At 48.6% G+C, this 26,299-nt stretch overlaps 1 protein-coding gene across 9 annotated transcripts in view; it reads left to right on the forward strand.

Moving 5' to 3' along the window:
• Positions 1–389: 389 nt before the first annotated feature.
• CDK5RAP2 (CDK5 regulatory subunit associated protein 2) overlaps positions 390–26,299 on the forward strand; it is a 168,210-nt gene continuing 142,300 nt past the window's right edge. For 3 of the 9 annotated variants that reach the window (XM_039234620.1, XM_039234621.1, XM_039234622.1), the window contains exons 1-3: positions 393–571; positions 10,789–10,856; positions 14,055–14,122. In XM_039234620.1, the coding sequence (XP_039090551.1) occupies positions 513–571; positions 10,789–10,856; positions 14,055–14,122 (195 nt within the window). In that variant the 5' untranslated portion in view covers positions 393–512. Of the gene's footprint in view, positions 572–10,788; positions 10,857–14,054; positions 14,123–26,299 lie in introns of all 9 variants that reach the window. The other 6 variants (XM_039234625.1, XM_039234626.1, XM_039234627.1 and 3 more) reach the window with 4 other exon arrangements.

A 26,299-nucleotide genomic window follows, 5' to 3' on the forward strand; every position in this document is an offset into this window, starting at 1 on the left:
GACCCCTAAGGTTAGGGGTCATTATTCTACAGAAGCACACAGTGGGTCAGGAACTCTGAGGGTCGGTGACGGGTTGGGTTCCCATCTCCCGCTTAAATTAACGTACCAAGGCCCGGCTTCGCCCTCAATAAACATGGCGCATGCCCCGGCCTCGGCCTGAGTGCCCTCACAAAAAATGGCGGCCTGCCTTTCTTTCCTTAGTCTGGCTGGACACGCGCGCAAGCTCTTGCCCTTAGCCAAGATGGCGCCCGCCGGCGCTTCCCTGCCCTGCCTCCGGGCCCTGCTGTTCGGCTTCACCGCGCGCGCCTCGATGACCCCGCCTCGTTTCCGTAGGAAGAAGCGCCGGGAAAGATGGCGGCGGCTGCGGTTTGAATTCCAGCGGCGCCGCCAGAGTCCCAACGAGAGCCGGAGTGGAGGGGGCGGGGACCCGGGGAGCCTGCGGGTCGCTGTAGCGGGGGAAACCAGTTGGCGCAGCCGCTCCGGACACCGACGCCACCACCTCCTCTGTGTCCATGATGGACTCGGTGTTGGAAGAAGACGTCACCCTCCCCGGGACGCTCAGCGGCTGCAGGTGCGGCCCGGGCTTTGCAGGGGCGCCGTGACGCGGCCGGGGTTCCCGCTGATGGGGGTGCACCCTGATGGGGACTCGGGGTTTGCCCTTGAGGATGTTTGAGGGCTTCGGGACAGGGGCGGTGTGTGGGGTGGGGTCCTGAGGGAGGTGTCTCGAGCACGGAGCAGCTGATTCTGAGTGTGGGGTCGGGCGTGGGGGGCAGGGGTCCTGACCCGCATCACACCTGCCTCAGGTATTTCGAGACAGACTTTGAAGCGGGTGTGAGGGTCAGGTGAGGGGTTTTCTGAAAGAGGGGGACGAGGGGGACCTGTTGGAGTGTACCTTCAGTAGGGGCAGGTTGAGGGACAGCGACCTTGGGCGCACTTGGGGTTCATTCTGATTTGGGGGTTTGCTTGCATTATGGGGAGGTAGTTGGTTTGTCCAGACTTTGCTCACCGGATCACACAGCGGCCTCCACGACCGAGGCAGTGAAGCGCAGTGGTTAAGAACGTTGGCTGGAGTTGGACAGAATTGGATTTCGATCCGACCCTTGAAACTAACTAGTTGTGTGGCTTTAGTAAAATGATTTAACCTGTTTTCCCGTCTGTAAAATGGGACTAGTAGTAATACCTACCCAACAGAGATGGGAGGAGGATTAGAAGGGAAGATGCCTTCCCAGGGCTTGGCACATAATCAGTGCTTAAAAAAATGATCCTGTGTTATCCTTACGCCATCATCATCATCATCATCACTACAGATTGAGGAATAATGGCTGAGGGTGGCCTCCCAATGGACCTGTCCCGAGAGGCTGTTGGAGCCCACATTGCTGGTGGGGCCTGGTGGCTTTCCTTTTGGTAGGAAGGCCTGACAGAGCCTGAGACTGTTCCAGGGCTGGGGCTGTTTGGTTTTCTGTGTCGCCTGGTGGAGCGTGGGGGAAGGATGTGGAGGGGAGCCCCGACTCAGAATCTGCAGTGTTCATCCAGCCCTGCTAGGGATGGGCTGCTGGTTTTAGTCAACAGACCCTCACTGAAAGGGTGCCCTTGTTACTGAGTGTGCAACCCGGGACAGTTTTAAGAGTGAAAAGGGCACAATTAGGATTTGTGCCTAGACAGCAGCCATAAACCGGGCCTGTCTTGGGTCAGCCTGGACGGACGGTTGCTCCGTGTGAGAACCTGCAATGTATCAGGCGCAGAGCGAGGCCTTGGCAGCTTCTGCCTGATTGGATCCTGTGCTAGTTCATCAAGTCTCTCTCTCTTCATCTTATGACCACTGTCCCAGTCTGACTTGGGGAAGACCTCTCACCTGGATTGTCCTTGCCACTACGGTTTGAGAGCCTTTTAAAAACGTGAATCTGATGGTCAGTCTGCTGCTTTGTATGTTTACTGCTTCTCTTCGCCACTGAAAGTCCATTACTTTTCTCAGCTCTTCTTATCTCAGCGTGAGTTCACCCAGACCTTGGTGGGTTTCAGTCCCAATTCTGTGTTTAACAACAGCGCTGTGATCTTGGGCAAGTCACTCACCCTTGGTGAGCCTCCGTTTTCATCATCTGTGAAATGGGTGACCCTGAAAGGGTTTGGGCCAGTGTCTGACACAGAGTAGTAACTCAGCAAGGAACAAATCATCTCCCCGTAAGCCTGGCCCCATTTACCTCACTACCTCCTTTGTCCTTTCTGTCCCTCCCTGTCTCCTCCCCAAACACTTGGCTGCCAACTCTGGACTTGTTCTTTCTTACTGTTGGGCCCGTGAACTCACTCTTCCTGCCGCCAGGGGTGCCTTTCCTGCTCCCCTTTGCCTTAGCAATGCCTCTTATTTTACAGTGAGATTTCAGTGCCACGCCCCCACCCCCACCTGCACCCCCCCCATCGCTGACAGCATCCCAGCCCTCATTGGCCTCACTGAGTTTTATTGACTGACCCTGCTCCGTAGAAACATATCGTGAGTCACGTATATAACTTAAACTTTACCAGCAGCCGCAATGAAAAAGTAAAAGAGGAACAAGTGAAATTAATTTTGACACTAGATTTTATTTAACCCAATATGTCCATGTATTACTATTCTAACTCGCAAACAATAAAAAATTACTAATGGGATATTTTACATTCTTTTTTTATTTTACAAAGTCTTTGAAATCCGGCATGCAGGTTACACTTAGAGCACTTCTTGGTTTGGATTAACCGCATTTCAAGTTGTGCAGCAGGTCCCTGTGGCTGGTGGCCGCGCTGGATGGCGACTGTGGCTTGTCTGTCCCGCTGACTAGACTCTGGCCTGTCTGAGAGCCGGGGCTGGGTTTTGTTCATCTCTGTGACTCCACTTCCTCACCTGGTGTCAGGCGCGCAAGTGGGAGGTGGAAGTTTTATCCTCTTTTCACGGTGGGCACACTGAGGCTCAGAGAGGTGACGTGGGTGGTCTGGGGTCCCACAAAAAAAGTACATGATCGAGACCATTTAAATCCAGGCTTACTGACTCCAGAGCCTGGCTCTCAGTGTCTGTCCTGCCTTCTGGTTAGTTCTCTGAACCAGTTCTGAGGGTACTCTGGGAGGACTTTAGGGAGCTGCTGGCACTTGAACTGGCCCTGAGTGGCAGAAGTGTCCTGAGAGAGAGAGAGGGTCTCCCTTAGACAGTCATGGTGCAAGAGAAAAATCCCTGGAATAGAATCCTCTCTTTTTATTCTAATCTGAGTACCCTTCCGCTTGGTAATTTCCAAGCCCCAGTTTTAGAGACAAAACCGAAGTCCAGTTTGTGCTCAGACTTCTGTCGAATCAGGTCAGGGTGTGTCATTCTCTCCAAACCTGATCACCTGTGGGTGCCCCAGAGCCCTCCAGCCCCGTGGGAGGCAGGCTCCGATCCCGGGCCCGGGCACCCCGCCCAAGCTACGGCCCTTTATGAAGTCCTGCCCAGGTCGAAGGAAACTGGGCTTTGTGCCTGGGATGACTAGTTTTGAATCCTGCTTCCCCAAGTTACTAGCGGAGTAGCTTTCGCAGTTCACGTAACCCTTCTGAGCCTCAGTTTCCCTTCAGTGGTAATATCTGTTTTTTGGGTGACCATGTGGATGAAGCTAGATTGTGTGCGTTATGTGTCAGACCCACCGGAAGTGCAGTAAATGTTAACTGTTTTTGTTTGACTGGTACGGCATCGCACTGTTTCCTGGACAAGAATCCTCAGTGCCCATCACCCTGGATTTGTCCCTTTGTTATTATGCCAAGGGTTCTTCCTCTCTCTAACGGTGAGCTTCCTGAGGCCTGGGCCCAGGCTGGTTCAACTGTGGGCTCCGTCAGTGCATGGCCATTAAGCGCGTGCTGTCTGGTTAGGGGCCGACCGAGAGGAAACGCTTTCCTGTAAGTCTGTGCACAGTTGCACTTCGTCAGGCAAAGAATGTCTTCATGGACTTTTGCAGAAAGAGGTTGAGAAGGAAGAGGGTGGCATGAACTTCTGGTGAAGGTTGGAAGGCTTGATCCAAGTCTGGCCTTGGCTCGTGTCCCCAGTTTGAGGAACATGTTCCCAGTCACCGGTAGAAGGTTGGTCGGGGCAGGGAGCGTGTGTCTTCAGACCCAGAACCATGTGTGACGCATAGGAGATCTGTTGAATGAGTCAGTTTTGTTCAGTCTCTAAAAAGACAAATACCACGTGAACCCAGGCTCCATATTTAGTAGTGAAACGCTCCTTTGTAGTAGCTGTGAAAAAGCGCACACACGGTGTGTCCGCTCGTACGGTCTTTCTGGAACAGTTTGGTGTCAAAAATGTGCCCGTGTGTGTTTTTTTAAAAACCACTGTATTGAAATATAGTTTGTATGCTGTAAAGTTCAGCCATTTAAAATACTCCGTTCAGTGATTTTTAGTATATTTACAGAGTTGTGCAGTCATCTCCATAATCTCATTTCAGACAGAATACTTTCATCATCTGAAAAAGAAACCCTGTGTCCGTTAGCAGTCACTCCCGATCTTATCTTGGGCTGTAACAGTAATGCCATAGACTGGCTGATGTATGGACAACAGAATTTATTCCTCCAGTTTCTGAGACTGGAAAGTCCCAGGGTCCAAGCGCCAGCATGGTTGGGTTGCTGGTTCCAGACCGCTGGCTTCTCTCTGTCTCCTCACGTGGTGGAGAGCAGAGAGAGGAAGAGGATCTTCTGGAACCCTTGTGAGGGCACGGATCCCATTCATGGGGTCGCCCCCACTCCTGCCCTCATCTAGTCTTTTTTTTAAATTCTTTTTTAAATTTATTTCTAGGAGAGAGAGAGAGACAGCGTGAGCAGGGGAGGGTCAGAGAAAGAGGGAGTGACAGACTCTGAAACAGGCTCCAGGCTCTGAGCTGGCAGTCAGCACAGAGCCCGACGCGGGGCTCGAACCCACGAACCTCGAGATCATGACCTAAGCGAAAGTCGGACGCTTAAACGACTAAGCCACCCAGGCGCCCCTGCCCTCATCTAGTCTTAATTATACCTCCCAAAGACCCCCCCTCCTCATACCATCATTTGGGGTGGGGGTAGGGTTTCAATTTGGGGAGGGACACAAACATTTAACTCATAACACTAGCTAATACTCCTCTTAGCCCCAGGCAACCACAGTCTACTTTTTGTCCATCGATTTGCCTATTCTGCACGTTTCATATAAATGGAATCTTACAATATGTGGTCATTTGCGGGGTTCACCCATGTTGTCGCGTGCACTAGGACCGTGTTCCTTTTTATGGCCGAGCCATACTCCATTGTATGCACGGACCACGTTTTGCTCATTCATTCATTGGTTGTTGGTGGTTTCTGCTTTTTTGGCTATTATGAATACTGTTGCTATTAACATTTGTGTGCAAGATTTTATGTGAGCCTGTGTTGTCATTTCTCTTGGGTATATATCTGGAGGTAGAATTTTTGGGTCATATGTTAACTCTGTGTATGTTTGACATTTTGAGGGACTGCCCAACACTATTCCAAAGTGGCTGTCCCTTTTAATACTCCCACTGGCAGTGTATGACGGTTCATCTGTCTTCACAACCTTGTCAACATGTGTCATTGTCTGATTTGATGGTGGCCATCCTTGGGGGCGTGACACGGTATCTCATTGTGGTATTCGTTTGCATTTCCCTAATGACTAATGATGCTGGACATCTTTTCTTACGTGTTCTTTAGCCCCTTGTATACAGTTCACCCTTGAACAACACGGGGGTTAGGGGTACAATGTCCCACGCAGTGGATAACACACTTGTAACTTTTGATTCCTCCCCAAAATTAACTACTAATGGCCTATTGTTAACTGGAAGTCTTAGTCATAACATATACAGCCGATTGACACGCATTTTGTGTATTATATGTATTATATACTGTATTGTTACAGTAAAGTAAGTTAAAGAAAAGAAAATGTTATTAAAACCACGATGAGGAGAAAATACACTTATGATACTTATTCCGTATTTATTGAAAAAAATCCACGTTTAGGGGGACCTGTGCAGTGCCTCTCATGTTGTTCAAGGGTCCACTGTGTCTTCAAATCCTTTGGCCATTCAAAATATGTGAATATATTTTGACCCAGAATTTCCACTCCTTTTTACCTTAGAGAAATTCTCATGCATGTGCACAGGGAGACCTGTACGAGGATATTCATAAAGCATTGTTTGTAAAAGAAACAAGTTGGAAATAAATTGAATTACCATCAGGGGATCCGGTAAATACACATCCTTTCCAAAGTGTATATCAAAGTGTGACCCATTGGCAGCTCATGAAATTCAATTTAGTAGGTTGTAACCAGAATTAAAAAAACAAAAACAAAAAAAACCCCAAAAAAACCCAGAACAGAACAGTACAGAATGGAAAGCACTTCAAGAATTAAGGGTAATAATACTTCCGTCCATGGGTCATGGTCAGTGAAGTTTGAAAAACACGGCTGTGCAATGCTTTGTGGGAGTTAAAAGCATGAAGGTAGATCTATCTTTACAGTCAGGAGAACATCTTCAGGACACATTAAGGAAAGAAAAGATGGTGCAGAGTAAGATATACAGCTTGAGTGCATTTGTTTTGTTTTTAAGCCACAAAATAAAACTATGTCCTTATGTTTGCAAATACATAGAAAAAGGCCTGGAAGGAAACGGGTCTTGCTGGCAACAGTAGTTACCTCTCGGGGGGGACGGGGCTAAGATGGGGGGTGGTGACCTCTTAGGAGGGGGCTGCTTAGAGGACTAGTCCAGAACTTTAGCCTTGTCTGTATTTTTTTTTTCCTTCCACTCCCTTCACCCATATGCCCCTTCCTCCTACCCTTTCTCTGGCAACCACCAGATTGTTCTCTGTGTTTATGAATCTGTTTCTACTTTTTTGTTTGTTTTGTTTTTTAGAGTCTACATATAAGTGAAATGGTATGGTGTCTGTCTTTCTTTGCCTTACTTCACCTAGCATAATACCCTCTAGGTATTATTTGTTCTTAATACCTTACAGTGCCAAGATCTCATCCTTTTATACGGCGGAGTAATTTTCCATTGTATTTATAGACCTTATCTTCTTTATCCATCTTTTGATGGGCACTTGGGCTGCTGCCGTATCTTGGCTATTGTAAACAATTCTGCAGTAAACACGGGGTGCATCTTTTCAAATTAGTGTTTCCATTTTCTTTGGGTACATGCCCAGTAATGGAATTACTGGATCATATAGCAATTCTAGCTTTAATTTAAATTTTTTTTTTAATGTTTATTTTTGAGAGAGAGAGAGGAGACAGAGCCTGAGTGGGGGAGGGGCAGAGAGCAAGGGAGACACAGAATCCCAAGCAGGCGCCAGGTTCTGAGCTGCCAGCACCACGCCCAACTCAGGGCTCAAACTCACCAACCGTGAGATCATGACCTGAGCTGAAGCCTGACACTTAACCGACTGAGCCACCCAGGCGCCCCCTCTAGTTTTAATTGTTTGAGGAGCCTCCATACTGCTTTTCACGGTGTCCGTACCAGTTTGCGTTCCCACCAGCGGTGCATGAGGGTTCCTATTCCTCCACATCCTCGCCAACTCTTACTGCTTTTCTCTTTGATTGTAGCCATTCTGACGGGTGGGAGGTGATACCACACTGCGGTTTTGATTTGCACCTCCCCCCACGGTGAGTGACGAGGAGCATCTTTTTGTGGGCCTGTTGGCCATCTGGGTGTCTTCTTTTGTCTGTATTTTCTGTAATTATATATTTCTTCTCTAATTAAGGATACATAGAACAGGGAGAAGTGAGTTGTTAAGAGACAGACAGAGGTGCACCTGGTGTAATTATTTTCTGAATGTCATGCCCGGTTCTATTCTCAGCTCTCCCAGCACTTTATCCATGAGACGCTTAGCCCTCTAGGCCTCGTTGGGTCTTGCGGTGTGAATGGATGGTGGCCGCTGCCGCTCACGGCACAGAAAGGGACTGACTGTGCCTCTTGGGTGGTGGTGGAGCCGGATGGGAGGGTGAGGTGCTGAAGCAGGGGAGAGCGTCTCTTCATTTGCAACGGAGAGCCCATGAAAAGCAGCCCTGGTGACCGTGCCCTGTGCCCATCACCGGAAATCCTCTGCCTGCGTTCATTTGGAACGCGCCATGTCCCCCTTGAGGAAGGCGTAAGGGGCGCCAGGGCGGTGTCGGGGTTAAGAGCACGGGCTTTGAAATCAGGCCAGCTTGGGTCTCTCAGCTGACTGACTTTTCTGAGTTTCTGTTTTCCTCATTTGAAAAAGTGGCAGCACTTAAAACTGCTACTTGCTGGGGCGCCTGGGTGGCTTAGTCGGTTAAGCGTCCAACTTTCGCTTGGGTCATGATCTCACGGTTTGTGGGTTCGAGCCCCGCGTCGGGCTCTGTGCTGACTGCCAGCTCAGAGCCTGGAGCCTCTTTCAGTCTGTGACTCCCTCTCTCTGACCCTCCCCTGCTCACGCCGTCTCTCTCTCTCTCTCTCTCCTAAAAATAAAATAAAACATTAAAAAAAAAAAACTGCTACTTGCTGTAGAAGGGCCATGTGAGGCTTCAGCAGGAGGCTGCCTGTCCCAAGGGGGTGCTCGTTTGCTGTGGGTACCCCTGCAAGTGGGTTACCTGGCACGTGAGGAGGCCGGCACTGACTGGGTGCCATGTTCATGTGGGAGCCTTGGGCGGCCCGGGCACAGGTTAGCGGTGACACGAACACTAAGAATTCTGGATTTTGGTCTCTGCTTTACTTGTGATTTTGAGCAAAGAGGTTCCTTCCCCGTTCTGCGCCTTAGTCTCCGCCATCCATACCATGATAAGATTGTACCTAAGCCCTCTGCTTTCGCTTGCATAGTTTTGGTTTCAACCTTCAGCCTAAGGCTAAGCATGAACGGTCCGAGGGGGGAGAGGGGGCTACTTAAAGCTGGAGGGTGGCTGGAACCGATGGGAGATTGCAGATGACAGAGATTCAGAGCGTTTTGGAAATGGGTAGGTAAAACCCAAGTGGAAAGTTGGCAGGAACCAGTTGGCAGGAACTTCTGCATTAAATAGCAGTTTCTTTTAATAATTGGGGTGTCAAATGTCATTTTTCAGACTTCATTGTTTGCCTCTTGGAAACATGTCTGAGACCAAATTCTTTGGTTTTGCCTTCCATGTAGTTTTCAACTGTGGTTGATCTTGGCTTGAGTAATTGATGGACCTTTTCAGCCAATGGTAGTAAGCTAGTGGCTGTGGTGGAGAGAGTCCCAGATTAGAATGTAGAGACCAGACGTAGGCTAAACTTGAGCAGTAAGCTGGTATATGAGTTAGGGCCTCTGGGCCCCCATCTGCAAAAGAGGTGGTGGTTGAACTTGATTTTAACTTTTGATATTCAATTTAGAGAATGGAGTGTGTCCTTCTACTGATGCTTATTAGAGGAAATGGAGAATTACAGAAAATTAAAAAGGAGGAACGTATCTCCCATTTTCCTACATATGAGGATTTTTAACATTTTCCTTTGTCTTTTTGTGAATGTATAGGCCATGTAATTTCCAGGAAGGATTTGAGGTGACTCTAGTGTTTAATTTTTCATAGTTGAAGGCATATTCCACTGAAATTTTTTTCAGTTATCTTTACAGCAGACGCATACTATGTAATCATTCTTGTGCAGTTGGAATTTTGTGATCTCCAGTTTTTTTCTTGGTTCTGACCACAAAGATCTGTTCCCGACTCCAGAATTTGGTGATCAGGCAGAATTGTCTGGGGAACAGAATGGATTTGGATTTAGAAACACTGAGAGAACAGACTGCTGGAAGGCAAGCTGTGTCCATCAGCTCCTAGTTGATAGCTTGGGACAGGGAGGCATTATTGGGGGTGAGACAGAAAAGGCCTCGGTTCTCGACTCGGTAGGTGTGTGACTATGGCCAGGCCGCTGAAATGATCTATGCCATAGTGCCCGCCCTCTGAAAATGCATGGGCTCTCAGGACGTGGGCCACTCTCAGATGGTAAATCTTTTGTAAGTTACAAAGCACTGTCTGTTTCATGGTGACAGAAGTATTTTGCTCCCGTTTAATGAGTGCCCACAATATGCCAGGTACCTTGCTGAGCACTTTGTGTCTTGTTTGATTGCTGATTACTTACAACGTAGCTGCTGTTCTCCTTTTAGGGCGGACGGAAGTGAGGCTTGGAGAGGTGTATGACAGCTTCAGATAGAATCCACGGTAGTGTCTTTTGTGTCCGTCCACACCTCCTATTATGGTTTAGTCTTCTGTCCGTATCTTCAGATCCTCACTTAACCTATATTTGTAATTCAACCAGTAAAATTTCTTGGATCAGTGAATTTTGCATTTCTTGGATCAGTGACATTCTTAAAGCAACTGGATCGGTGCCTACGTCTTGGAAGCTTATTTTTGGTTGTGAAAAGCATATTAACAATGATGATAATAGTAATGACAAAACCAGTAGGTAACCGCTTATCGAGTGCTATGGGCTGAGTGTTATAAAGACTAACTCATTTAACGTTTACAGGTGGAAAGTGGTGTCCCCGTATAACATACGCAGTGAGACTCAGAAACATCAGTTTATGGTTGGCAAAGTGCCTCTGCCCCGAGCACATAAATGGTACACACAACACTTGATATACGAATGAATGAATGAATAAATGAATGAATGACCGCCCTTACTGAAGGTCACTCAGCTGTTAAGTGGTAGAGCCCCAAAGCCTGAGTTCTTAACCTCTGCATTTCATGGCTCCCAGGTCACTCAGCTGAGTGTCCCCTTGGCTGTGGCCTGATGAGTGTCACGTGCAGTGCAGGCAGCCCTGCCAGTCTGTTTAGACACTAACTCGTCTCTTCCTGCACATGCTCTCTCCTAGTGGCCTTGTTCCCAATTTACCAGATGACGTGGATGGCATCAACCCCATTGCTGGTTTGGAAAATGGTGGTGAGTATACAAAGCCGGGCATTCTCTTGAGTAGGAACAAGGGAAGTAGACACTAGACTGTGAGGGCCTTGTGGCCTTGAGCCTGGGACCAGGCTTTGTTGTCTCTGGGGCCCAGGGCCTCCCCCGGCATGGCGAGGTGCTCCCCGTATGTGCTCTGTATTTTGTATACACACTGAGTTGCTGCTCACCTCCTCTCTTAAACACTGGCCTGGAGGAATTGATGACCTTTAGGCCATATTTCAGGAGTTTTATTTCTTGCCACCAGACTTGTAGAGATTTGGCCAGTATTTGCCGAACTAAGCGCCGGCACGGAGGCCAGCTGTGGAAGTGGTGACCTGGCCAGGCGCGCAGGGGTGGCCGCTCTCTGCCGCCGAGTGGCCGCAGGCCCTGAGCACTCTCGTTGGAGCTTCCACGTGCCCGGACCTCCCCGGCAGGCTGCTGGGTGCCGCTGCTGGTCAAGGCCCCACATTCCTTCGGCAGCCTGCCCTTTGGAGACAAATAGTTGGTTAGACCACAGGAGACGGTGCAGAGGAGCTAAGCAGTCTATCGTGTGCCTGCCAGGCTGGCAGGAGCCGTTCTGCTGGGCAGCTCGGCCTTTGCTAAGCATTCTTTGTAATTTTTGTTTCTGAAGGAAGCGAATGCTATGATAAGTATCTTTGGGAAGTGTGAATAAGTTGCCTTTTTAAAATATCTTAAGAGATATTTTGACTTCTGTGTGTTTTTCTTTTCTTCTCTTTTCCAAAGTGATGAGACGTGCAGAAGGGAGAAGTTTTTAGAACAGACAGTATCCGTGTCATGAGGTTTATTTCTGGAGAATACTTACAGGCCATGCTCAGGTTTTCCTTCAGAAGCTGCTAACTTCTAGCTTAAACACAAAATCCAGTAACTTCTATTCTTCCTGAGTACAGGGAGGCAGAAGTGGAAAATTGCTAGGCCTGCTCCTTACTTCGGTCCATAGTGTGTATACATTGCTTTGTGCCAAGCCCTGGGCTGAGCACCGGGATCCACCCTTGAATGTGGGTACAGTCAAGCCTAGGAGAGACAATTCAACAAAGAAGTGTCATGATAAATCATATGATAAAAAAAAAAGGTGCTGTGAGGGAGGAGGAAGGGGAGAGGTGCCCTGGTGAGGAGGAGGTGGTGAGGGGGTAAGGGGGACAGGTGCCCTGGTGAGGAGGAGGTGGTGAGGTGGTGAGGGGGAGATGTGCCCTGGTGAGGAGGAGAGGGTGAAGGGGTGAGGGGGTGAAGGGGAGAGGTGCCCTGGTGAGGAGGAGGTGGGGGAGGGGGGGAGGGGGAGAGGTGCCCTGGTGAGGAGGAGGTGGTCAGGCAAGAGTTTGTTAAGACATTGACATTGGAGCTGAGACTTGACGGATGAGCAGGACCTAGACAGGGACGCAGGCCTAGGTGGCAGAGGATGGCGTGTCTGAGAGCCAGGGATACAGAGCTGTGTGCCCTTGTCTCGTACCCAGGGTTCTTTATGGTGCGCCCCTGCCCACCTCTGAGCCTCCTTTGTGCTCGTTGGTTTCAGAACGCCATGCCTGCCCCTGGGCCTTTGCCTGTGAAGTGTCTTCTTCCTTTTGCCCTCATCTGCCTGCTGCCTCTTTAAGACTCAGCTCGAAGCTCGCCACCGGCTTTGGCTCCCCCCAGGTTCACTTTGGTGTTCTTCCCCCTCTGGAACTTCCATGTTTCACTTACTGCATTCATTCCTGTTGGTTGGTGACTTTAAAACCCTCCAGAATCAGACCTTGTCTCCCCCGCCTAGCGTCCTGTGCTGAGCCACCGTGATCTCAGGCCTGGGCTGGTGCTTCCACTTGTCTCCCTCTAAGCGCCTTTCAGTCTGGTCTCAGCGAGGTGGCCAGAGGGAACCTGCTGAAACCCCAGTCCAGCCAGACACAGCCTGGAGCCCTCTGGTGGCTCCCAGTCACCTGCAAGGCCAGCCACAGCCTGCCCCCCAGCGCCTCGCTTACCTCCTCTTCTGCAGTCCCTTTGTTTAGTGTCTTCCTGTCCCTGCGACTGTTCTCACATCCGCCGGGCACCCTCCCACCTCAGGCCTCTCCCTTTGCCCTCTCTTGAGGTCTGCCCGGAGGGCACCTTCTCCGCGGGACCTTCCTGACCTAGCCACCTTACTTAAAATTGCAGTCCTGACCCACCCTGGATATTTCCAGTCCTTTGCCACTGATTTTTTCTCCGTAGCATTTATCCCTTTTAACGTACTATGTAATTGGCCTGTTATTTTGTTCATTGTCTGTCTTCTCTCTCGAGACTGTCAGCTCCGTTTGTTTTGCTTCCTGATGTAGCCACATCTAGAGTGGTGCCTAGCAGAGAGGAGGCTCTTAAGGCGTTATTTGTTGGAAGAATGATTTCATTCATTTACTCAGTGCACATTTCACCCGACACCTTAAAAGCACCAGGCACTTTCTGCAGCATGGGACCAGTTTGTCTACATCTCTGTCTTGCCCACTAGATCGAGGGCCGTTAGGCACAGGAGCGGTGTCTCTCTCACCAGTTTCCCTGGCACTAGCATGGCGATGGCGCGGAATAGGTGTGCGGTGGAGGTCTGTTGGAATAGAGGAGCTGTGAAAAGCTCTGGGCAGTGGCCAGGTCTGTAATCACTCCGAAGCAAGGATGGGCAGTTTTCAGCCTGTTGCCTACTTTTGAAAATAAACTTTTATTGGAGCACAGCTTCCTTACTCATGGGCTGTCTGTGGTCGTGGTTGTGGTCCACAGCAGAGCTGACTAGTTATGATGGGTTTTAGACTTTGTTTATGGCCTACAGAGCCTAAAATATTTATTGTCTGGCATTTGAAGAAAAAAATTGCCAGCCCTGGGCAGTTAGACACGCTCTAATTGCTGACATGGGAACGTGGACTCCCATTCAGTGAAACAACTCCATGACGATGACTAAGGAAGCACCTAACGGGCAGTTTGCATTGGCGACATGCCCAGTGCATTTTGTGGGTTCGTCTACACTGGGGCTACACTGGGGCTCGTTGAAGTAATTTGTAAATATTTGAAATACAATGGCTTAGAGCTTTCCCTGGATTCAAGTCAGTAAATCAGACAGAAAGTGCCAGCAGAATGTACTGGGGAAACTTTTCGTGTTTTTGTTTCTTCTTTTCTGGGCTCTATTCCCTAATAGGGATGCTGGGCAATTTGCATACCATGCCGTTTTCCTGTGTCTGTTTTACCTTTTTATAGTGCTCCCAAGTGCGTCCGAAGAAACAGTGTCTCCCACCAGAGCGCGGAACATGAAGGACTTTGAAAATGTAAGTGGAGATACCAGATCGTCATCCCTAACAAATCACGCCTGCTGCAGCTGTCCAGGCAGGCCCGGGCGGGAGCTGTGTTTCTTGCGAGGCGTCGAGGCTGGATCATGCCAGAGTTACGGGCAATGTGGCATCTCGGGGGCATCTCTGTGCGGCTGTCCCTAGGCAGCCGGCCTTCTTGTCCCCGGGCCAGATGTAGGTTCTGACAGGATCAGCAGTTTCCAGCTTTGGGGGGTTCGATGTCTTTCCGGTGTCTTGCACGTCGGGATATTCCCATACTACCCAGCAGAGAGGAGCTAATCTCTGCCACCGGCCACTCCGTAACGTAAGGCGTGTTGCTGATGTTCCCCACTTAATCTCTGCCATAACTCTTTGAGGCATTTTGTATTGTTCCCATTTTATAGATAAATCGTAAGCCTAGGAGAGACTTGTTTACAGTCACGGAGCTGGGATTTGAATCCAGGTTTTTAAGGATTCCAAAACCATTATTCTTGCCGCCGCTTTGTGCCGCCTCCTTGCGTCTCGTAGGCTTCGTCTTTGTTGCCGTTGAGCGGAGCGCGAGCAGCCTGCGCCCCGGGCTGTGTGCGGGGTGTCTGAGGACGGCTTACGTGGTGATGGATCTGGCTTCCGTGCGTAGCGTCTTCCCGCATCGTGTCTTCCATTTGTTAGCAGAGGGGGCTTGTTGTCAAGGAACAGGAAAATAAGGTTATTTTCCCAATTCCAATTCTCCTTAACAAGTTACCTGTTCAGTGCTCTCATTTATCATGGGAAGAATTAGACCCTTCTTCATTTGCAGCCAAATGAAATCCATACTATGCAAGACACAGGGGATATTTATCAGGGGGAAGATGGAGGACAGAGAGAAGGACGTTCCACAATTACGTCTCTCTCTCCCCGGTTGTCTTTACAGAACAGAGCGGTACTGTCTCTGGATTTAATTTAGAATACTCATTACTGCTAATAGTTATCTGCAAACCACCAGTGACCAATTGAAGAAATGACTTGTCAGATCTCTAATGGAAACAAGTAATTTCTGAGCTTTGAGTTGTTCTCATTTCAACTGTACAACTGGATCTATGCTGTGGGGTCTGGGGCCTCAATCAAATGAGATTTGATTATTCCACATCGTGTATAATTAAAACGTGCTCTGCTATTAAATGGCTGTTTCTGTTTTATCCTCTGAGTAAGAATATCCACTGTTTATTGAGCTCTCGCTCTGAGTTGGGCACTTTAAAGACTCAGCTCTTCATATGCGTTACTTTAATACGAAAGTATATCCGCAAGACACAGAGTTATTTAATTTTTGAAGGACACGGCTTTGAATTTTATTCCTAGATGGAAAAACTTAACAGAATCTTAGAATTTTCCTTTCACATGTTACTGTCTGCCTTTTGAACCGGGAGGAATCTTCAAATTGAATCCAACCGTAGGAGAAACTGAGGCGCAGGGATGTGACACGGCAGACCGTGGCCTCTGGACCCAGGCTGCCTGCGGGTTCACTGCTGTTCTCTCTGTACTCTGTGCTTAGAAGGGGCATGTTGACAGTTTTTCTGCATCTTCGGGCTGCGGGCTGCTGGCTGCTGGGGGGGTTAAGTGAGTGGATGTGCGTGTGGCACCTCTCGGCCCATCGCAGCGCTTTCTCCTCCTCAGTGCTGTTATACTCATTATTAGTTTTCCACTCTGCCGTGTGATCCGAGCTTCCCTTCCCCAGATGGGTTCTGGATGACCTAAACACTGTTGTTCATGAAGGCGAGAGGGAGTCTTCTGTGCCGTTATGTTTCAGGATTTATGTTTTTTCTTTATGACTGTGGTACTCCGGCTGCTGTCAGGTTTTTATGGCATTAATATTTTTTATTGTAGCATTTTCAAGAGCAAATTCTGCTGTTGAAATGGAAATGACCACAGTGTTCTCAGTGTCTCCCTTTCAAGTCTTTATGAGTCACCGAAATGTTTCATTTGGCTTGAGCTACTGAGTGCATGATCTCTGTGTAGAGGTGGACTGAACTTTCTGTGGGATGCTGACAGGAAATGCTTTTGGCATCGAATGCTAATTTCAAAGTCAGCATGCATATTAAGGAGGGGCTGGAATACTTTTGATTTACAGGGAAATTCATAATTCCTCTTATGCTAGTCTCAGATGCTGGGTAACCAAATATCAGGGTCTATTATCTAAGGTGTAGCAAGACATCAGCTTTTCTCTGGTTTGCTCAGAGTTCATCCATTCATCGATCAGTGTTTTCAAATAGATGCTCTGGGCCAGGCTGTGGTCCGAGGCTCGGGAGTCTGCAGTAGATTAAGACCAGGTAGGTTTCCCTGTCATGAGACTCCCGGGCTGGCTGGGGAGTTGGATGGGAAAATAGTGCAGCGACAGAGGGAAGTACGGAGCGCTGTGGGGCACAGAGGAGGGCTCTGAACCTGGCTTGGAGGATTCAGGGAAGCCTCCCCGGAGGAAGTGTTCCTCAAGCCAGGTCATCGGAGACAAGAAGGGATTAGCCAAGGTGAGAGGACTGGGATCCCAGGCACAGGGACTCACCTGGGCAAGCACAGCAAGAGGTGTGCTGGGCGCAAGGAGTTTAGGGGATTGTAAGCGCCCTTTGGCTGGAAGGAGGCTGTGTCAGGGGGTCCTGAGGGAAGTGAGGCCACTGAAGAAGGCAGGGGTCGGGGTCTCGTATGCTACACTGCTTCGGTTGACTTTTGTCTTGAAGATGAGGGGTGGCCCGTGGTGGATGCTCATCTGGGAGGGAAAAGACCAGAGTTGTGCTCTCATAAGGCCCCTGGGCCGGAGGCCTGGCAACAGGCTGTCACTGAAAGGCGGCTCCGTGAGGTGGTGCTGGAGCTACGGGGATGGGGTCGGGAGAGGTCGAGAAGTGAGGCCGAGACTCAGATCTGGGGGAGGTCATCCGTCCCTTCCTTTGACATGCGGACACTCCGCGGCCCGGAGAGGGCTCCGACTTTTACAGGCCAGGAACCAGGCCTTCCACACAGGCGGTCTTTCATGCTGTCCTCTGCTGTCCCCTATGTGTGAAAGCCACTTGATCCGTTGTCTATACCCGCATCAGCTGAGGCGGTAATCGCCTGTGGGGCAGGCCTTAGGGGGAGGAGCTGGCAAGTCCGCCTGTCTTACTGGTCCTTTCTAGGTGACAGCGTAGTGGGGGCTTCCGGACCCTGACCCCAGGAAGCCTGGCAGAGGCAGCATTTTGTGAAGGACTGTGCTGTGTAGTGTGACCTGTTCTGGAGACAAAGTCAATCAATTTCTCTCTCTCTCTCAACATTTTTTGGGTGAGTGGAGGAGGCCCAGAACCTGGACCAATATATCCAGTCCAGGTAACCATCTTTGTCTGTATACAGAAGAGTTTAATTCTGTCTTTTTCTGTGACCTTCCGGACAGAGCATGGCATGGGTGGCATTATTTAATGACTAGTAGCTATAACAACTTGTATTAAAAGGGAGGGCTTGAACCAAAACTTACATTGTCTCTCAGTGTGGGACATCCAGGTCATTTCGAATTTTTCACTGTCACAAAGCTTTGATGAGTCTCCTCGTGCATGTGGCATTTTGTAGTTATGCAATTGTGTCCTTAAAGTAAATTCTGCCGCTCTGGTCTCTACCCGCCCGCCCCGGCGTGCTGGCGTTCTGCACCCAGGCCCACATCCCTTTGTGTCGAACCTGCTGGGTCTCGGCTGAGGCAGGTGGGTAGGGTTTCGTGTGCTGCGGCCAGGAGGCGTGCGCCTCCGGATTTGCTCTGCAGGCTCTCTGTGGTGACTGGCTTCTTACTGGAGAAGAGACCCCCTCATCCTCCACCCCTGCCCGGTGTGCTGCCCTGAAGCCTCGCAGGCACGCTGCTGTACACATACGACACGGACTTGAGGATGGTCTGGCCCTGCCACTAACTGACCTGTGACTTGGTTAGGTCGCTTCCAGAAGCTCATCTGTAGAGTGGGGCCAGTGGCGTCTTGGAGTCAGAGTGGCCCTGGGGTTCTCTGCGTGACGGTGTGCGAAGCTGGTCCCGGGGGGCCTGGCACGTGGAGGCTGCGGGGTCCGCGCTCATCTGAACACTGTTTGTCACGCCAGCTCCCTGGGCGCCAGCAACATGCACTTTCTCCCCACCTGTCTGTGCTGTTGCTTTGAGCTTGGAATGAAACCCCTCACTTCTTGCTGTGGTCCGTGAGGCCCTGCCCTGCGGAGCGGGGTGCTCCCGTGTTGCTGAGGTCAGCACTGCCGCTCTCCCTCAGCTGTGCCCCGGGCACACTGCCCGCTCTCACTAACCACAGGGCCTTCTCCGTGCTCCTCCCCCTGCCTCGAATCCCTCCCCCCTCCCCCACCCTGAATGGCGGGACCTTTGACCTTTGCGTCTCAGCTTTAAATGTGGCCTTGTTAGAGAGGCTGTCCCTAATTCCTTCCCCAGCTCGCTGGAGACCCCCCTTATTCCATCTGAGAGCAGGCACTCAGCACCAGCCTTTTCCACCAGGGATCTTACGACTGTTTGTACTTAGCTATTTTATTTGTGGACTTGCTTAACGTGCGTCTCCTTTACTCTATATCCCTAGTACTCAGCACCAAACAGGATGCTGGGCACTTGATAAATATTTGTTGAGGAAGTGAATAGCTGAGCTTGTAGAAGAAACTCAATCTGTAAATTTTGGTTACCTTGTCTGTATAATGGGAAAATAATTTTTATCTCATACAGTTGTGATAAGGACTGAATCACGAGGGCCAGGACAGCACCTGGTGCACCAGGTCTTCAGTAAGTGAGGGTGGCTGCTGCTGTTCAGAAGGTGGCCATGACCGTGTAGTGGGGCAGAGGGTGAAGGCGGGGGACAGAGCTTGTAATCAGGGTGGGGGCGCGCACAGCCTGACTTACAGGAGAGCGAGCAGTAATGCAGGCAGGCCAAGGCTGCAATGGAGAACAGGGGTGTGTCCTTAGAACAAGGCAGGAGACGGGGCGCCTGGGTGGCTCAGTCGATTAAGTGTCCGACTTCAGCTCAGGTCATGATCTCATAGTTCATGGGTTCGAGCCCCACGTCAGGCTCTGTGCTGAGAGCTCAGAGCCTGGAGCCTGCTTCAGATTCTGTGTCTCCCTCTCTCTCTGACCCTCCCGTGCTCACGCTGTCTCTCTCTCTCTCTCTCTCTCTCTCTCTCTCTCTCTGTCTCTCTCAGGAATAAATAAAACATTAAACAAAATTTTTTTAGAACAAGGCAGGAGACTGGGAGCCGTGTGGGATGCAGGGCCGTGGTAGGGGTGGGGACTGTCTGTAGCTGGCAGAGTGCGTATTGCAGCCACTCTCTGGGGCGCTGGCTGTGTTCAGGACGGGGCTTGCCAGCTCCCAGGGCCTTTGGACTCAAGTCTGGCTTAGGCCGCCGCAACGTCTGGTCGGTGTTGAGCGCAGGGGTCCACCGCTGCTTATGGTTCTTCCTTGGCCTCCTGCTTACCATCGAAGGCGGTGTGTTCTCATACTTCTGCCCGTCCTGACCATGCCCTCCAAAAACCTGGCCAGGTGGCAGGCTGCAGTGTAAATTTTTACAATCTTTTTGAAGGCCATTTGGAAAGAGATTTTTATCGTCATACAAATAGTATTACTCTTGAGCCTAGTGTTCTAGGGGGAAATTCGTGCTAGGGAAACAACCCTGTGTGCATGAAGCTGTTTGTTGCCATGTTGTGTACAGTGGGGAAAAATTGGGAGCAAGGGAATTAGATTTTCCGTTTGTTAACTCCTTGTCTTGCAACAAGTTCCCGAGGAAGGTGCTTCACAGAGGAGGCAGCTGAGGTTGGAGAGATCAGATGCCTTGCCTGTGAGCTTGGTGTGTTGGGAAACGAGAAGAAGGCTTTGACGGTACACGCAGCGTGTCTACTTTCCACGGGACATAAACGCACAGCAAAGAAATGGCTAAACCACTGACTGTGCCTCAGCTCACTGGAATCTAGCGCTGTCGTTTGCTTGATGCTTACGTGCAGTTCTGCAGCAACGTGAAAAATCCGCAAGATCTCATGCTGGGCTGCGAGGAATACACAAGCAGTTGGTTTCATAATGTAGTTATATTCCAAGTGTTGCTGGGGCTCCGTTCCTGAACGCTGTTACTGCTGCAGCGTTGTTTGTTAATAACAGATGTTAGCCTGGTAACCGGTTTTATGATTTGAGGACACGAGGGAGAGTACTGGAATGAGAAGCCAGTTGATTCCAGAGTGTCCTCGTTTCATGCACCTCGCCGAGCTGTTGCTGGTGGAATGACGTCCTGTGCGGCGTTGTTGACCAGAGATGAACTTGGGGCGTCATGAGGGGGTGGTTTTTATGACGTCTAGGCGACTGGTCTAACAGTTTTTGGACTTTCAGAGAGCATAAAAAAATTAATAGTGGCCCAAAAGATCTGTGTCTTGAGGGTTTGAGTGAGAAATGGCTGTCCTCTGTTTCCCACAGCGCTCCTGGGAGGTGACTGAGTTTTATCCTTATTTTATAGATGAGCCAACAGTGGCTCAGAGATGTTAAATAATTTTTCCAAGGTCACATGGCTCGCAAGCGGTGGCATTGGGAGTTCAGTGTGTTTCTGTTGACCCCAAGGCCCCCTTGCTCTTAGCCCTTGCTGCCTCGGGTCCAGAGATGCCTTGGGGTGAGCCTCCGCTTTGGGCACACAGGCTTTCGCAAGTTGCTGAAACCGATCCAGAGTTAGGGGACTTGCTGAGATTTCAGCAGGGCCTGGTTCGAGTTGCCCTGATTCTTATGTTGTTGGATTTTGTTGTCTTCCCTTCCTGGTGGGGCTCTGGGCCAGGCAAGGCTTTGGCCGAGGGAGGCAGGCGGGGTGAGAGCAGCTCTTCACAATCTGTGCTGCTGCTGAGCCGGGGCCTCTCCCCAGCCTCGGAAGGAGCCACCCCATGATCCTGCTGGGGCGTTTCCCATCCCAGATGACTGCAGTTCTGCAGTAGCCCCGGGGCTGGGGGTGGGGATGCGGCAAAGGACAGCCCGCGTGTTAGCTTACATGTCAGCGTGAAGTTTCCAAGGCATGTGTGGTGGGTTTTATCCGGGGGGTAGTTATTCCTACTGTATGGTAAGCTGTTTTCACTTTTTCCAGCTCAAGTTTTTTTCGTTGTTTTTTTTGTTTGTTTCCTTCTCGTACTTGATTCTCTTAAAGGGGAAAGTACAAATGAGAAAAATATTAATATATTTTACGTTCTTGTGTTGTGCTAGGCACGGGACCAAGCATTCTAGCCAATTTCTCTTAATCTTATAATAGGTCTCTGAGATAGGTATTCCTTTAAATTTTTTTTTTACGTTTATTTATTTTTGAGAGGGAGAGAGAGAGACAATGGGAGCGTGAGCGGGGAGGGGGCAGAGAGAGAGGGAGACACCGAATCTGAAGCAGGCTCCAGGCATTGAGCTGTCAGGACAGAGCCTGATGTGGGGCTCGAGCTCACGAACCATGAGATCGTGACCTGAGCCAAAGTCGGATGCCTAACCGACTGAGCCACCCCGGTGCCCCAGTATTCCTTTAATCTCTAGAAAGGAATCTCGGCGCACAGAAGGATGAACTTGACTAAGGTCATATAGCTGGTAAGGTGGTGTGGATTGCGTTCATTCATTCGCTTGTGCACATGCACTAACAGACGTGGACTGAACGAACATCCACTGCATTCCAGACGCTGTGCTCAAGCCTCAAGGGAAACAACAGTGAATGGATAATATCCCTGTCCTCATGTGGATTATATTCATACCATCGGCATGTTAATAAATAATAAATGTCTAAATAAAGGAGTACAGGTTGTGAAAAGTTCTAGTAAGAAAATGAAGAGGCCTGTTTTCAGGAGTGACTTGGGGGCAGCCACTAGAGATCGGGCAGACTGGGGACAGGAAGGGGCTCTCAGATGGGCCGTTTGAGCTGAGATGGGAAGGAGGAGACTGAGGCACTGGACCCCTGCTGCAGGAAAAGCTGTGTGGGCAGACAGCCGCTTGGCTTATTTGAGGGCCAGAAAGGAGGCCGGTGGGGCTGGAACATTGTGTGACAGGATGATAATGGGATGAGGTTGGAGGGGAGGGTGGGGACCAGATCATACAACTCTCTGTGCCCGTGGCAGGGAGTTTAATTCTAAAAGTGATGGACAAGAAACAATGGAGTGATAATGGACCGGATCTGAATCTGAAGACTGTGGGGCTCTCTTTGCATCACATTGCCTTCAAGAAATTCTTAAATGTGTCCAGCCAGCTGGGCAGCCATTGGGTATTTAACAGCTGTTCCTTTATGATCCAGACTAGAGCGTACAAGACACCAGGTGTGGTTCCTGATCTCTTAGAGATGGCATGGTTAGAGAAGACACGCTACAAACTGGTATAATGCAGGGTGATAATTGCTGTCATAAAGAAGGTAGAGGGTATATGGAAACATTTAGAAGGGTCCCCAGTCCAGCCCAAGGGGGGTAGCCTTGGAAAAGTGTATGAGGACGGCGGTATTAAGCGGAGAACTAGGCTGGCCTTGTGGAAAAGATGTGCCTGTACCGCCTTATTATTCACCTGGGCCTGTATGCTGTTTGCATTAACCTTCTGAAGGCTTATTTAGCTTTTTCTTATTTTTTAAAAACTTCTTTGCCTGTAAATAGGATAAATATTCTTTCAAGTGTTGCTGAGAATTTTAGCAGTGTGTACAATGTGGGTATTCTAAGCAACCTCTATAAATATTTCATTGGTAGTTGAGTAATAGAATAAGGTTGCTCTTTATAGGAAGCATCTGGTGGGGTAGACTTTTTGTTTGAATGAATGTTTTATGTGCTGTTTCCTTAAACCATTTAAAGGGAGGCTTTAATGAACTTACCAATTGTTTCTTGTGCTGTTCCTTGTTAGCCAGAGTTGAAAACTTGAGTGTTAACAAGAGGGCCAAGGACAGTTTGATGTAGAGTGTGCTTATCATTTTCTTTTATCCAGTTATAAAAAGATGTTGGTTAATAAGTATTATATATTCTTACCAATTATTTTTTTTAATTCTGAAAAAGAAAAACCCAGTGGGGATGTATGATCATTCAGTAGTGCTCTATTAGTACTATTTTACTGTTTCATTTTAGTTATTTAAAAAAAAAATGTTTATTTTGAGAGAGAGAAAGAGAGAGCAGGGGAAGGGAGAAAGAGAGAGAGAGAACAGGGGAGGAGAGAGAGAGAGAGAGAGAGAGAGAGAGAATCCCAAGTAGGCTCTGCTCTGTCATGCAGAGCCCGACGCTAGGCTGGATCCCAGGCACCCTGAGATCATGACCTGACAGAGGTCAAGAATTGGATGGTAGGGGCGCCTGGGTGGCTCAGTTGGTTGAGTGTCCAACTTTGGTTCAGGTCATGGTCTCACGGTTCGTGGGTTTGAGCCCCACATAGGACTCTGTGCTGACAGCTAGCTCAGAACCTGGAGCCTGCTTCAGATTCTGTATCTCTCTTCCTCTCTGACCCTCCCCTGCTCATGCTCTGGCTCTCTCTCTCTCAGAAATAAATAAAACATTTAAAAAAAAAGAGTTGGATGCTCAACTTACTGAACTACCCAGGTGCCCCATCATTTTAGCAATTTTAAAAACAACTTTATTGAGATATAAGTTACATGAAAAAAATTCATGTTTTTTCATGTTGGATGAGTTTTGACGGATGTGTGCTGCCTTGTAGCCTGTCATAATCAAGATATAAATGGATTTTTTTTCGGCATATGTGTGTACATACAGTTCTAGGCTCATGTAACCATCACCACAATTAGAATACAGAACATTCCATAATGCCAAAAGGTTCCCACGTGTTGTCTCTTTGTGGTCAAACCCTTTCTTCATCCCAAGCCTCTGGCAACTAATGCTCTGGTCTTAGTCCCTATAATTTGCTTTTTCCAGATGTCTTACAAATGGCATCATACAGTAATGTAATCTTTTGAGGCTGATTTCTTTCCCTTACCGTAAGGTTTTTGAAATTCACTCATGTTGTTGTGTGTATCATAGTTATTATTAGCCCATCATACGGATGTACATTTCATTTATTCACCCTTTGAAGAACATTTGGGTTCTTTCCAGGTTTTGGTGGTTATTATTAAAGCTGTAGTAAACACTTGTGTGCAGGTTTTTGGGTGAACATAGGTTTTGATTAGGAAGGGAATTGCTGAGTCACATGGGAAGCGTAGTGTTTGTGTGTGTGTGTGTAAGAAACTGCCAAACTTATGCAAAGTGGCTGTGGCATTTTGTGTTCCCATCAGCAGAGCATGAGGATTCCATTCGCTCCACATCCTCAGAAGCATTTGGTGTTCTCAATTAAAAAAAATTTTTTTTAGCTATTCTAATTGGTACTAAAACTCATTGTAGCTTTAATTTCCATTTTCCTAATGGCTGAAGATGTTGTAAATCTTTTCTTGTGATTATTTGTCATCTGTATGTCTTCTGTGAAGTTCCTTTGAAAATCTTTGGCGTATTCTTTTGCTTGTTTGTTTAATTGGGTGGTTTTCTTCCAGTTACACTTTGGGAGTTATTCATGTATTCTGGATACAGCTCCTATGTTGGATTTGTGATTTGCATATATTTTCTCCCAGTAGGTAGCTTTTCTAATCATTCTCTTAACACCGTTTTTCAAAGCAAATGTTTTAAATTCTGCTGAAGTGCAATTTATTAAAAATTTTCCTTAACATGGATCATGCCTTTGGGATTATAGGTAAGAACTGTCTGGCACTAGGTCCCAAGGATTTCTCTCTATCTATTCTTCTAAAAGTTAGATAATTTTGTATTTTACCTTTAGGTCTGTGATCTAATTTGAATTAACTCCTGTTTAAAGTATGATAGGTTGAGGTTCATTTTTTTTTTTTTGTAACTAGAAGTCTAATTATTGGGTCGAGGTTGATTATTTTGTAGGTAGATGTCCAATTGTTCCAGTGCCATTTGTTGAAAATGAAAAAAGTGTCCTTTCTCCATTGAATTGTATTTGTACTGTGAAAGCTAATAAAAGGAGAACGTCGTTTACAATGCAGTTGGAGGCCAGCAGGGGGCGCTTTCAACCCGGTCACTTGTCGGTGGCTCACCCAGCGGGAGGAGAGGGCTCCTCGCGCTTAGGTACTACTTTACCATCCCCGCGGGAGGAAGGAAGGTTTCTTACACCGCCATCCCGCCCCCGCAGCCCAGCCGGGCGAGGCTGCCATAACTCACCCAGTGAGAACCCGCTGGACTTGCAGCTCCCAGTTTACGCTCGTGGACTTGTAGTTGATAGCGCCCCCCCCGCACTCCCCGCTCTGTAACACAGCGCTCGTCGCCTTTATTCTCTGGGTTTGCCTGTGGTTTTGCTGCAGCTTGCTGGTCGGGGATCGCAGTTCTCTGCTATTCCTGAATAAACCCATCTTTTGCTGAATAAGTGGCAGTTTTATTTTCAAGGTTAGCAGCAGCTTTGTCAAAGACTAATTAGCTGGGGGGACCTGGGTGGCTCAGCCGGGTAAGAGTCCGACGCCTGATTTCGGCTCAGGTCATGATCTCGCGGTTCGTGGGTTCGAGCCCTGCATACGGGCTCTGTGCCAGCAGTGTGGAGCCTGCTTGAGAGGCTGTCTCCCTCTCTTTCTCTGCCCCTCCCCCACTCTCTCAAAAATAAATATTTAAAAAAACCCAATTGGCTGTAATTGTATGGGTCTATTTATATAGACTATTTCGCTGGATTCTTTTTCAAAATTGTGTTCACCCATCTAGCTCTTTTACTGTTCCATATAAATTTTATGATCAACTCGTTTCTGCCTACAAGGAATCCTGTGGGGATTTTGATTGGAATTGTGTTAAATCTATAGATCAGTTTGGAGAGAATTGACATCTTTATTATATTGTCTTCCAGTTCATGAATTTGGTAAGTCTCTTATTTAAGTTCTTGATTTCTTTCTTCTTCTTCTTTTTTTTTTAAATATTTTTATTTCTAGGAGAGAGAGAGAGACAGCATGAGCAGGGGAGGGTCAGAGAGAGAGGGAGATACAGACTCTGAAATAGGCTCCAGGCTCTGAGCTGGCAGTCAGCACAGAGCCCGACGCGGGGCTCGAACCCACGAACCGCGAGATCATGACCTAAGCGAAAGTCGGACGCTTAACCGACTAAGCCACCCAGGCGCCCCTCTGCATAATTACTTCTAGAAAGATTGTCTGAATGCAGTATTACATAGATCACCTTAACATAAATTTTTACATAGAATAAAAAAATACAACTCTCTCAAATGATAAACACCCACA

The sequence above is a fragment of the Hyaena hyaena genome, unplaced genomic scaffold, assembly GCF_003009895.1.
Source record: "Hyaena hyaena isolate Hyena2069 unplaced genomic scaffold, ASM300989v1 scaffold_90, whole genome shotgun sequence".
NCBI lineage: Eukaryota > Metazoa > Chordata > Mammalia > Carnivora > Hyaenidae > Hyaena > Hyaena hyaena.